The following is a 13,660-nucleotide window of genomic DNA, read 5'->3' as shown; positions in this document are numbered from 1 at the left end:
CAAACCAGAGAGATGAGAAAACTGTTCAGCAGGAGGGCCTAACACATGTATAGTGAGCTATGGCAAAGGAACATCATTTTAGTTTTTCTCTCTCAAAATGACCAAAAACTTTCTACAAGAATCAGAAACTAGTGCCAGGCATGGTAGATCATACAGGTAATCCTAGCTCTTGGGAGGCAGAGGCAAAGGATGATGCTGTGACAAATTTGAGGCCAGCCAGAGCTACAAAACAAGTTCCAGGCTAGCTTGAGCTATATGGTGAGAACCTGCCTCAAAAAGGAAGCAAAAAATAAAAATAAAAATAATTGAGATTTACCCCACACTGCTCCACTATATTAAGTCAGTAATTACAATGTTTCTACAGAGTCAGACCCAGTGCTGTATTTAAGGGACATACATGCCAACAGAGTATACTGTGCAAGCAGAGACAGGTGTACAAATAATTACTACAAATATCTCCAATTTTGAACAAGAAACATAAAAAGAAAGAAGACATAACTAACTTTGGCTATAAGAACTGAAGCAAGGCTTCACAGATCCACAACCTGAATGTGTAAGCAAGCAATGCTATCTCAGGAAAAGGAGAAAAAACAGACCGAAGTACTAAAGTCAAAGAAAAAATAGCTTAGGGGGCAGGAGAGATGGCTCTGTGGTTAAGAGCACCAGCTGCTCTTCCAGAGAACCTAGGCTTAATTCCTAGCACCCACATGGTAGATCATAACCATCTATAACTCCAGTCCCAGGCAACTCAATGCCCTCTTCAGACTTCCATGAATGCTAGATATGCACGTGGTGCCAAGACACACATGCAGGCAAAACACCATCCACATAAAGTATATAAATACAATGAAAATAAATAAATGGAAAGAAAATGGCTTAGTATATTGGTGTCTCATTCTGTCAGTACCACAGTCAAACACTTACAAAGAAGTATTTGTCTTTCTGCCCACATACATCTTGCTAATTTTCACCTGCAAATCTTAGCCACTCTTCCAAAGCTTGCCAAAAGGAATATCCAAATCTACAAGTGTTCCTAGGAAGGCTAACATACATGAGAACCAATAACAATGGCTTCATATGTAAAAAGAAAGCTTAAGCAAGCATACAACACTGCAACTTGATAGGATCCTGTCTCACAAAGCAAACAAAAAAAAAAAAAAAACTGCTTCAGGCTGGCCTCAAACTCACAACCCTCTAGTCTTAGCTTCTCAGCTGCTGGCAATGGAGGCACATGTGACAGTTTAGGCTAGTAGTTATTGATAAAGCTACTCTCAGTTCTCCTCTTACATGGTGAAGACAGATATCACATATTTCTTGTCACTGTATAGCATGACAGTGCTCACTGAATGCAGAAACAAAAATTTTCAACAAGGGGTTGGAAATACAGGGTCCTGCCTTGCCCCACTTGCTTACAAGAGGTGGGATTACAAACAAGTCAGCTAACCTTACTGCTGTTCAGTTCTGATGTTTACTGAGACTCAAGAATAATGTATGAATCTTTACCTTAGGTCTCATAGGCTCACAACAAAAATGAAGCCAATAAAGTCTCCACTGTAAGGTGTTGGTTAAGAACATCAGTGTCTTTCAAGGAAACAGTAAGATGGTTTGCAGCTTTATGACACAAGATGGAAAGGAGGCTAATAGCCCATAGAAAGGAAGGCACTGGTCCTGCAACAGCCTCTCTCCAGAAAGCAAGAGCTCTGGACAAGGGTATGCTTAGAAGGGGACTTCACATAAGTTGCTTTCTATTTGTACACACAGTAATTTTTAAAAATTGCAATCCTCCTGCCTCAAGCTTCTTGAGTAGCTAGTATTATTAGCCTGTACTGCCAAAACTGCTTAAGTGTGCTATACTCATATTCAGTCTAGTTAAAGGCAGTGGTGGTGCACACCTTTAATCCCAGAACTAGGGAGGAAGAGACAAGCGGATTTCTGTGAGTTTGAGGCCAGTATGGTCTACAGAGCGAGTTCCTAGAAAGTCAGGAAAGACAGGAGAAACCCTGTCTTGAAAAACAAAACAGAGATAGAAATAGAGATGGGGGGGAGAGAAAAAAGAAAGAAGAAAGAAAACAAATTGAGGCTGAGAATTCACAAGGTTCTGAGTTCACTCTCCTGGTTTGTAAGGAGGTGGAAGATTACTAGTTAATCTAGGGCTAAAGATCTTTTTCATCAATCTGTCTCTGTGATTAAATTCTAACATACTCAAAAATTTCCCAAGAACTAAGCAAGAGAGACTTACTTCCTAAATAAACAAAAGCAACTAATCCTTAAAATATAACCAAGTGAAATGTGGACAGGAATTGAACCTGAACACCAACACCCGAGCCTTAAGAAATGACCATTTATAGATTATGTTCTATGCACTAGCGCAATGCTTAGCAGTAAATCATTTAATCCTTAAGACTGTAAAACAGCTTAAAGATCATTTCACTTCACAGAGGACAAATAAGAAGTCACAGAGATACATACACTTCCACAGATGAACTCTGGCCATGGCAAGATTCAAATCTAAAACTGCTGGCTCCAAATACCTGTTTGTTTTGTTTCTTTTCCCCATTCTTGAAAGAAAATGCTCCCCCAAGGAAGTGGCACTATTAGAAGGTGTAACCTTGTTGAAGCAGGTGTGGCCTTGTGGGAGAAAGTGTGTGAGTGTGGAGGTGGGCATTGAGGTCTCATAATGCTCAAGACACTGTTAGTGTCTCAGACTACTTCCTTTTGCCTGCAAAATATAGCTCCTTCTCCAGTACCATGTCTGTGTGGATGCCACCTTGTTGCACCATAATAATACTGGACTGACCTCTGAAAATGGAAGCCACCCCAATTAAATGTTTTTCCTTTATAAGAGTTACTGTCGTCCTGGATTCTCTTCAGAGCAACAGAAACCCTAACTAAGACACATGGTCCCATTTGGTAGCTCTGGCTGGCCTAGAACTCACTATGTAGACTTACAGATCGCACAGAAATCTGCCTGCCTCTGCCTAGGAGCACTGGGATTAAAGGTATATTCCAGTACACCAGGCATAAATAAATCTCCTACTTCTTAATAATTTTATATTGAGTACTTAAATATTAATGTGAGTTCATAAATACAGTTTTTGCTTAATTGTATATTTTGGATACTATTGATGTCCTGGGGAGCATGGCTGAGCACCTATAATGTAGCAAACACTGCTCTGGGCAGTTAGAGTGTTTGTTACCAGTGAAAGAAAAGTCACCACTCTTGAGGTGAGCAGATTACAGCAGTGTAGTATCTAAAATGTATAGCTAATCCTGTCAGCTTGACTAGACTGAGAATACCTACAAGATCAGTAAAGCACACCTTTTGGGAATATGTACAGCTATGATGGCTGTTTAGTTTGGGGTTTTTAAGACAGGGTTTCATTCTGTAACCCAGGCTGACCTAGAAGTATTTAGCTGAGTGGCCTGTAACTCCCTCATCCTCCTGAACGATGGATCACAAGGATGAGCCACCACACCGAGGCTATTCCCTTTGATGGACTCATAGTATGACAGCATTATGAAAAGCAACTCAGAAGTAGGAGTTAGCACCTGGTTGGAGGAAGTTCATGACAGAAAAGTCCTTGGCAGATGTATATATTATCCCTGACCCCCTTCTATTTCGTCTTTCTGCTTCCAATGCCAAGAAGTTAGTAACAGGGTGATGAGATGGCTGAGTGGATAAAGGCACTCACCACCAAGCTTGACCAGTTGACCCATATGGTGGAAGAAAATAGCATCTCATGCATATACACAGTATGTAGATAAATAAATGCAATTTTTAAGTTAGTAATAGGCTAAGCCACAGTCTTGCCACTTTGACTTTCTGACTAAGAGCACAGGGACAAGTGAACTGACTGAAGCCTCGGAAGTCATAAACCAGATTAAAAAACTATTCCTATAAGATGAGTTATTGCAGCCCTGGTGACACAGGAATGGCTAAAATGGGCTCTCCCCATGTGCCCACTGTTCAAAGAGTTTTTCTATACTGACTCTACTGCTTTGGAGGAAGCAAGGACTGAGGGGTATGCTGGTTAGCCCGTCAGCCTGACACAAGCACAAACATATCTGGAAACAGGAAACATTAACTGAGGAATTATCTCCAGCAGAATGACCCATGGGTATGACTATGAGGCACTTTCTTGAGTAATTACTTTTGTTAAGTTTAATTATTTGAAAAACTTAAAAATAAACAAAAACATCGCACACCAAAATTAACCAGATCCCAAGTCTATATAACCTAATAAACTCATATACAATTAGAATTGGCATTCAAAACAGAAGCTGTGAAACTTCACATTAAATTTTACACTTTCAGTATAGAATGTATTTTTTCATTTACCTACCACCAATCCACAAGAAATCCATAGCAGAATTAACACTATAAAAATTAATATATATATATATATATATATATATATATATATCCATACATATATAAATATATACACACATCTTGTATCCATTGTTTCATTTAGTCCTTTCTCGTTCCCTTATTTGGCTTTTCTCTTTTTCTTTGTGTTATTCTAAACCTACATGTACAACTACTGTTAGTGGAGTCACCCCTGAGCTGGTAGTCCTGGTGTTTAAAAAGCAAGCTGAGCAAACCATGGGCAACAACCCGAAAGCCATATTCCTCCATGGCTTCTGATTCAGTTCCCACCCTGACTCCCTCGGTGATGAACTGTTACCTGGAAGTGTAAGATTAAATAAATAGACCCTTTCCTCTCCCCAGTTGCTTTTGCAAAGGAGGATAAGAGGTTAAACAGCTTACAAACAATAGCACAGCAGAAGTCAAGACTTCTAGTGGCTGACTCTTAGTTCTTAATCTGTATCCTTTTAACTCCAATTATCACTTAAACATAGTTCAAATAAACTCAACCACATCAAACTCATATGCTAATAAATTCAGTCTCAAAAGATATTCTCATAGTAACACTATTTTTGTGCATGCTAAATTAATTAAATGTTACTAAGTAAACTGTTACAAAAATATTTTTAGTATCATTCTGAAAACACATAATTTCCTTTCTAACCCAGTTTAGGAGAAGAGTCGATACCTGGAGCCTATAATTATTTTGCCAGTATAACTCTAACGATGTATTTATAGGCACACTGCTTTACAGTACTGGGGACTGAACCAGTCTGTACAGCCAACATGACAAGCTCTATGAATGAACTACATCACCAGTCCTGTGGTCACCGCTGAGTAATCCCTAAAACTCTATTAATTTTTAAGACTTAAAGTGTTTTTCCAGACATAAGAATATCATTCTAGGGCTGCAAAATGGCTCTGTAAGTAAAGGTATTTGCCACTAAGCCTGATGACCTGAGTCTGACTCCCAGGATGCACAATGTCAAAGGGAACCACTAGCTCCCATAGCCTGTCCTTTGACCTCCACACATGCACACACTATATACACACAAAAGAAACAATGTAATAACAAAAAATAAAGTCATTCTAGAATGATTTAATTTTATTAAACAAGACAAACTATGAAACTGGATCCAACTACAAGAGCCAGTATTATCTAAAAGAGTAAATATATATCACCTCAGAACAGAAGGCTTATGGTTTAGACTCTGAAGCCACTAACTAAAATTGTCACCTCTTAGAAAAATTAAATGCCTCAAAATTTTTATCTGGAATACTGGGCAAATGGGTTAATATCCCCCCCAGTAGTTCTTAAATATTACCTTTAAGGATACAAATTAACTTACATTACAAATGACATGAAAGTAATTTCTTAATTACACTGAAAGCATGTGTAAGAAGTCAGTACAGGTTTGTTCTCTCTCTCCACCATGTGAGTCCTAAGGACTGAAGGCAGGTTGAGGCTTAGCAGTAAGCACCTTGACCTCCAGCCCCACAACTTAAAAAGCAAACAACAACAACAACAAAAAAAATCATATGCTATAGCTTCAAAAGGCAATATAACTAGAAAATTTCTTTGAACTTTAACTCAGGGGGCAAAAATGATTGTAAGGAAGGGTCAGAGGCAAGCAGCATCCCACTACTAAAAGAGAACCAGAGAGTAATAAGGATACATGAGAACACCAGAAACCTAGAACATGTGATCCACAAGGAACTGTACAGCAACCCATCAGAAAAAAAAAAAGCTAAGAGGATGAGCTGTACTTACACAGACGCCTGCAAGATTCAAATGAAAGTTGAAGAAGAAAGCCACCTGAGTCCCAGGGCTGGCAGCACTGCTTCAAATGTGCTCAGCACAGAGCACCAAAATAAATGGTAGAGCAATTTCTAAATGCTGCCAATGCAAGAGTTGCACAGTGCACAGCAAAGGAGGCAGCGCTCCTCTGATGTCCATCTTTACATAGAACACATCTATTCATCTATTCAGAAGAACTCAGCATTAGCACTCTTTCTAGAATGGAAGTATGTTCAAATCTTCTGATTGAACCCAATGGGAGTTCATCCTTAAGAAAGGCAAGCCAGACCGAGGTAAAATAGCAAAAACCTGGAAACCGTTCATGTCCATTGATGACATGATCAAATACAGAAGCTGTGAAGTCCTAAAAAGTTTAGCTACAATGGGCCACTCTGCTGCATTCTGGCCCTAGATTCCTCCTGTACCAGGAAAGCACTTCTGCCTCCTTCAAGCCCTGAAGTGTGTACTCCAAAATCAAATCAACAGTGCAGGTGTTTGTAAAAGCATCTACAGGTACAAAGAGCCACAAGTGGTATTTGTGGGCAGTCACTGGAGGTGGTGAGGTAGGTGGTGGCTTCCAGGGTATGAAGGATGCTGCTCCTTGTTCTTCCTGCAGCAAATGCAAAAGTGGATTTTACATACTAAAATGTTAAATTGTTCTGTAACAAACTAGCCTTTACTTGCCTGGTTCTAGTAAATGCTGGTAATGGACCTTGAGCCTTGCAGCATTCTAGCAACAGTCAATGATGGGACCATATCTCAAGCCCTATAGCCTGCTTTAAAAATTCTTTAAATTATAATTCTGTTCATGTATGTGCATCTGTGTGTGGGTATGTATCAATGACAGTCAGAGTGCCCTAGGAAGCAAGAGCCATGAGATCCCTGAAAACAGTTGCAAGCAGTTGTGAACTGCCTGATGGAGGTGCTGAGAATTGAACTCAGAGCTTCTGCAAGAGCAGTACACTCGCTTAACCTTTGGGCCATCTCTCCATTCCCTATAGCCTGACTTTTATATATCATACTTATCCTTGTTTTTTAAAAAAAAAAAAAATGCTTAGATACAGAAAAATGTCGGCATCACTTAAAAATAACAGTAGGGTTTTTTGGTCCGTGCTCTCCCCACCCACCTACATTTTGGTTGGTTTGATTTTGGTTTTTCTAGAGTTTCTCTGTTTAACTTTGGAGTCTGTCCTGGCACACACTCTGACTCTGTAGACCAAATTGGCCTTGAACTCACATAGATTCTCCTGCCTCTTACTCTCAAGTAACAGTGGTTTTAAAGAGGTTATCACAATAAAACTTCTGTTTGCTAAGAGACAAAGGAGCATGTGGCAGTGTCCCTGCGGAACTCAATGAGCAACTTTTAAGGCTTGGTTTCTCCTTCCACCCAGTACAAAATTGTTTGTTTTTGTTTTTTCGAGACAAGGTTTCTCTGTATTGCTTTGGAGCGTGCCCTGGAACTAGCTCTGTAGACCAGGCTGGCCTGGAACTCACATAGATCCCCCTGCCTCTGCCTCCCGAGTGCTAGGATTAAAGGTGTGGGCCACCAACACCCAGCCAAAATTCTTAAATGGTATTGGATACACACTTGAAAAAGATAAGACAGAAATGCTTTGAAACACTGGCTTGAGTTCATCTCAGATAATGGAAATACAAGTGGTTTCTTTTGTATCATCTCTACACAGCCCTTTAAATTCCAAGTGGCCTCTATTAACCTCAAGAAACAGGACTGCAGAGATGGCTTAGTGGTGAAGAGTACTTGGCATGCAGTCATGAAGACCAGAGTTCAGATCCCAGCACCCCAATAACAAACCCTGTGCCCAACTCACTGGCAAACACATATGTGCATATAACCAAACACGTGCATAAATAAATTTTCCTTAAAAAATAATAAGGGAAGCTCTCTAGGGCTTCCAAAACTGAAATTTATATAATATACAGGGACAATCCGCTCTGCCTCCATGTTCAGTGACAATCTTGTAAGAAACTTGGGGAGTTTATCAAGTTATGAAAGTCTCTAAACACAGTCATTGAAAATGGATTTTTAATGAGAACATTGGGTTTTCAAGTCTTAGATAACATAGAACAATGATGGAGGATGGATGGAAGCAAAGAACCCTGAAGAGCTGCTTCGTGGCAGCATGCCCCAGGCTCCTTAACTATGAACCTAAGACACACAGAAGACTAGCCACTACAGTGTAGTTTTAGATCTATTAAACATCTGAACTTAAGGGACAGCAATTTTTAAACTGGCTTTACCACTATTGTCCCAAATTAACTGAACAAGTCACGTTACAAAACTAAAGATTAAAACCGAGTATGATTGTATATATCTGTACCCCAATACTCAGAAAGCAGTAGGGTTTTTACAAGTTTGAGGCCAGCCTGTGCTATGAGGGAAGTCAAGGTCAGCATGGATACAGTGTCAACTTGTCTATAAATAAAAAGAACTCAAAATTATTTCTGCTTTGAAATGTTAAAGGTAGCTCAATAGCAATGTGTACTCTCAGTTGCTGCATGAGTATGCATAACTTTCCACTGCCCTCACCTTCCATAAAGAAAGGGTTTCTCCTAATTTATGTCACTATTCGATGACTAGATTGGGGGTTGGGGATGCAGTAGACTGATGAGTATCATCTAGCACTGCACAAACCCCTACTAACACCACATAAACAATAAAGGAAACCAGCACAGGAAATCAAAATATCCCTATACTCTCTATATAAGGAAAGACTATTTTAGTTATGTGTATGTGTGCCTGTGTGCCAAAGCTGTGCACAACTCAACCACAATTTGCATTAGTATACAATTTTTATGACACTATCCACTTTTAAAACATATAAAGTATTTGTGTGAGTCAGTGTTCTCAGAGGCAAGAAGTGGAAATTTGGTCCCCTGGACCTAGATTTCCAGGCAATTGTGAGGTTCCTGCCATGGGCACTGTATTCAAGTCCTCTGGAAGAGCAGCAATGGCTTAGCCATCCTTCAAGTTCCAGAAACAAAGAAAGGGTTTCTCTATGTTATAGTCCCAGTTGCCCTGGAATTCATTTTGCAGATCAGGCTGGCCTTGAACTCGTTGAGATCCACCTGCCTCAGCCTCCTGAGTGCTGGGACTTAAGGCGTGCCCCGTCACCACCCTTAGAAAAAGATTTGTAAATGATCAAGATCTCCTAGTTCTCTACTCTATGGTCCTAATCTAAGGTAGATCTAACGAGGAGATAAGAAAAGTAAAAAATACATTGCCCTGAGCCCTGATTCTATTGTCAGTTACCTGTCAGCTTTTTCATTCAAATGCTTGGCCTATGTGGCTTTCCTAGCCACATCAGTAAAAAACAAGGGTAAAATCAGATGACTTAAAAGATTCTACAAATTCTCAGACAACTAAGGTAGACATGGTGTTCCAGGCCTGTAGTATTAGTTCACCAGAGGAGGACGAAGGACAGAGGCCAGCCTGAGCTTCAACCAAGGCTCATCACAAAACACAACGCTCTAGATTTAGGCTTCCTCAATCCTGCCAAGTGTCTTTTTCTTAATTCTCTGCAGTAATAAACTTATCCATGGATTAACTTTTTCAACTAATCACAATTTGCAGAACTGTACACAAATTTATATGGCACTATACATTTTTAAAATACTTAATTCTTACAAGAATTTACCCTATAATTTTTTGCAAATTCAAGTACATATTTCTTAATAACTATGCTAGAACCCATCTAAGTGTCCCAGTAAATGATTACTCAACAATACGCTACATTACACATATAGGACATATGACTGATTATGCAATAACTGTACCACCGTTAACACAGTAATTGGACAGTATTTCATTTCTAACATCAGAAAATTAAGTCTAGGGCTGTTTCATTCAATAAAATCTAGAACAAATGAAAGAGAATAGCTGGTACCTCTGTCTCTGAATAATCAAAGCTTAAAAGCAGGGGGGAAAAAAACTGAGAATCTGTTTTTTGAGCAGTCCAACTTTCAGGAATTGGACCAAGAGCTGCAAGAAACTCAGCTTTACAATCTTTGTAAACTAGGTGACATCAATTAAATTGTCATCAAATTCTTAGGGAGACATACTGAAACTTAAATTAGGGAGAGCTGAGCAGCAGTTGAGCACCATGTGTTCAAGGCCAGCATGGACTACTTAGTGAGTTCAGGGACAGCCTGGGCCACCAAGTGGAACCGTGCCTCAAAAGAACAAAGAATGGCTAAAGAGAGACACAAAGTAAGCTCCTATCTAAGGAGTCAGCCCCCTTTCTTGGCATTTTAAACCCCACCACTATCTAGATTTTTTTCTTAAATTATTTTTGTTCTTTGTGTGTGTGTGTTGGGGGGGGGGGTCTTACTGTGTAGCCCTGGCTGGCCTGGTTACCTGTTATAGTAGATCAAGCTAACCCTCAAAGTTGTAGCAATAATCCTGCCTCAGCCTGTTAAGTGCTGGAATTACAAGTAAGCACCACCATGTCTAGAAAGTTAGCATTTTAATTGACAGATCATCATTTTATTTGCATGTATATTTGTATATGTTTGTCGGTATGTTTCACATTACATAATGTTTTATTATATATAGAATTTGGAATGATTAAAGTAAGTTAAACATAGCCTCTTTTGTGGGAATTTCTTTTTTAGGAGGCTATCTACACCATAATTCAAAACTAATACTCCAATATTGATTGATAGCAGAAGGTCACTAAATTCAACAGCAGACACTTGATAACTGTTAAAAGAATCCAGTGTAAAAGGAGGGCGCCATCTGGTGCTTTATTCCCACAAGGCATAAGTCTAGGACTGCAGACCACACTGGTCTGAGAGGCAAAGGAGATGATCCCTGCTGATGCCTTTCTCATTATTTCCTTGTGTCTGCATTAAATAGTACAACCACTACAAATATTAACAAGTTATTACTTCCCTACTTCTCCTAGTTATCCCTTAGAGCAATTTGGTAAAGAAATATGCTGTTATCTGCATTTAATAGATAACTACAGTCAACTCAAAGAGGACCCAAGGCTGCTAAGTGACAGATCCAGATTTTAAACTCAGGGCTTCGTACCAAGAAGTTCAGACTTGTTATATTACACTGTACTGTCTGGTGACAACAGATGCATGAAAGCAAGCAGTATGTCCCTTGAATTCTACTCACTGGTGCAGGTTCTTGCATTGACTACTACTCCTCCACAGCAAATATAACTGACCATGCTGACACACCCACATGCCCCGTTTCAATCTTGTCCTAGAGATAGGATTTCCAAGGAAACTTCAATTCTTATCTCAGGTAAATAACAGAAAATGAACACTGAAGGCTACAGAAAAGTTCTAGTACGAAAGAAAGCAAGTGTGTTCTGCCTGGTATTAGACATCTGGCAGGGAAAGCCAAACAAAAGCAGCCAAACATGAAGCCGACAAATTTTCTTTATACTTATATTTATCCTTTTCCAAAAGAAGTGTGTGTTTCTGCTCCTCTCTTTCTACAGGTCCTGTTCACGCCTGTTGCTCTATTACTACACAAACTTGAATCACAAGTTGCCTAGTTTCTCCCATGGCACTGTGTCTGAATCATTCCTGTGGCCAAACCAGTCAGACAGCTCAGCTGTCTACTCTGCAACAATTCTCTCCAAGGTCTGAGAATTGCCGCCACTTCTCTTCAATTGTACAGCTCAACCCTGTAAGGACAGCCCTAAGACTGCGCGGTGACTCCTGGGCTCCAAGCACTGACAAGAAATCACTCACTCCCATTCCTTTCCCAGCCAATCAGAACAGCAAAAAAACTCAACAATCACACTCTCACTGAATTAGCCACCACATTATATTTAAGTTCTCAAGGAAATTTCCCTGAGTGTGCATAAGCCTCGTCCCAATACAAACAAAAGGAGGGGGGGGGGGAATCTCAAGACCAAACCCTGCAGGGCAGTTAACTTTACGTTGAATGCAGCTCCATCTATCCACTCGCTTGAAACAACTCTTGAGAAAACAGAAACTCGCCTCGCCCTTACTCCCTGCCTTAATAAATACTAGGAACTGAATGGTCTCTCCAACAGCGTCCACCAGTGAGCTAAGCCATCAACTTGATCTTCGACTCTCCGTGGACAAAGCGACAAAGACCAAGCGAACTGGAGGCGCCAAGGCTCCCCCTGGCATTCCACAGAGGCGCCCACTCGGGTCGCCTGCTCTCACAATGGGACTCCTCCGTCCCAAGTGGAGATTTCAGAGTGGCTCTCCCCCCGCCCCACCTCCAACCCCCGCGCAGACGTTCTAGGGAAGGCCGGACTAGCCGGTCCGGGTGAGCAAGTGACAGGTTGGAGTTTAACTCTTCAGCGCCCACAGCCCCAAGGCCGCCAACTGTAACAGGCTCGGAGTAGCCTTTTCCGAGCCGCGTTAAAGGCACAGCCCCCACCACACGCGGAGTGGAACTGGCCGTCTGGCTGCCGACCCGCCAGCTACCGCCTCCCAAGGCCACAAGCGCGGCCCGGCCCGGCCCTCGGGGAGGTGACAAGCCCGGGACGGCGGCCGGGCCGCCCGCACACGACTGCTCACCGCGATGACATTGACGAAGGTAGTCTTGCCCGAATACTGCAGCCCCACGAGGGTCAGTTCCATCTCCTCCTTCCAGAAGAGCGAGCGGAACCAGTCCAGCAGGCGGGAGATGAGCGCCAGCATGGCGGCGGCCGGCAGCGAGCGGGGACGCGTGCAGACGACAGCGAACACTGCTTCCCACCAGCGGCTAGCGGCCCTGCACCCACTAACGGCTCCTCGGCGGGGGCCCCGGCGCGACTCGGGCGGACACAGGCGGGCGGCTAGGACGGCCAGAGCCAGGAAACCCAGCGGGTCATATGACTCGCCCTGCCCACCCCCCACGCCTGGCCCAGAGCAGCCTCGGAAGCGCACGGCAAGAGCGGCGCAGCACGGTGGATCCCGAGTGCCCGCCGCCAACATCGCCCCCTGATGGTAAGGCTGGGCACAGCCTTCAGTTGCCTTGATGTCGATTCACTTTATAGAATGCTTTTTCTTTCGTTGTAGGTTCATTCACCATTTTTTTTTTTTTTTCACCTATTAGTCTCCTCAGCTAGACGCATGCCAACAATTTCAGTATTTGGGAGGTGAAGGCAGGAAGATCAGGAGTTCAACAAACAAGACATGCGGGATGACTGGGACAGAGTGTAAGAGGGCTTGCTGCTCTTTCAGAGGACCTGAGTTCAGGACCTTCTGGCACCCTCACTCAACAGCCTGTGAGCTCGGCTCTAGGGGATCCTGATCCAGGGCTTTCTGACCTGGTCCTGGTGGACCCCTGTATGCACATATCCCACACAGAGAGACAAATAATAATTAATCTTTAAAAAAAAAAAAAAAGTTGGTCCTGTTTTGGTTGTTGATTGGATTTTTCTATAACTGTTCATTGACAATGCACTCTGAAAGAAAGTGTTAATACTCTAAGGCATTAAGTACAGAATTTAAAGAATCAGAATTTGGGTTGGCGATGTGCCCAATTGGTAGAG

At 41.8% G+C, this 13,660-nt stretch overlaps 1 protein-coding gene across 1 annotated transcript in view; it reads right to left on the bottom strand.

Moving 5' to 3' along the window:
* Arl8b (ADP ribosylation factor like GTPase 8B) overlaps nt 1-13,024 on the bottom strand; it is a 35,158-nt gene extending 22,134 nt beyond the window's left edge. The window contains exon 1 of the mRNA XM_051203801.1: nt 12,702-13,024. Coding sequence (XP_051059758.1) covers nt 12,702-12,824 — 123 coding nt within the window. The 5' untranslated portion in view covers nt 12,825-13,024. The remainder of the gene's footprint in view (nt 1-12,701) is intronic.
* Between the last annotated feature and the right edge of the window lie 636 nt (nt 13,025-13,660).

This window comes from Phodopus roborovskii, unplaced genomic scaffold, assembly GCF_943737965.1.
Source record: "Phodopus roborovskii unplaced genomic scaffold, PHOROB, whole genome shotgun sequence".
Taxonomy (NCBI): Eukaryota; Metazoa; Chordata; class Mammalia; order Rodentia; family Cricetidae; genus Phodopus; species Phodopus roborovskii.
This window is presented reverse-complemented; position numbering and strand designations above follow the sequence as displayed.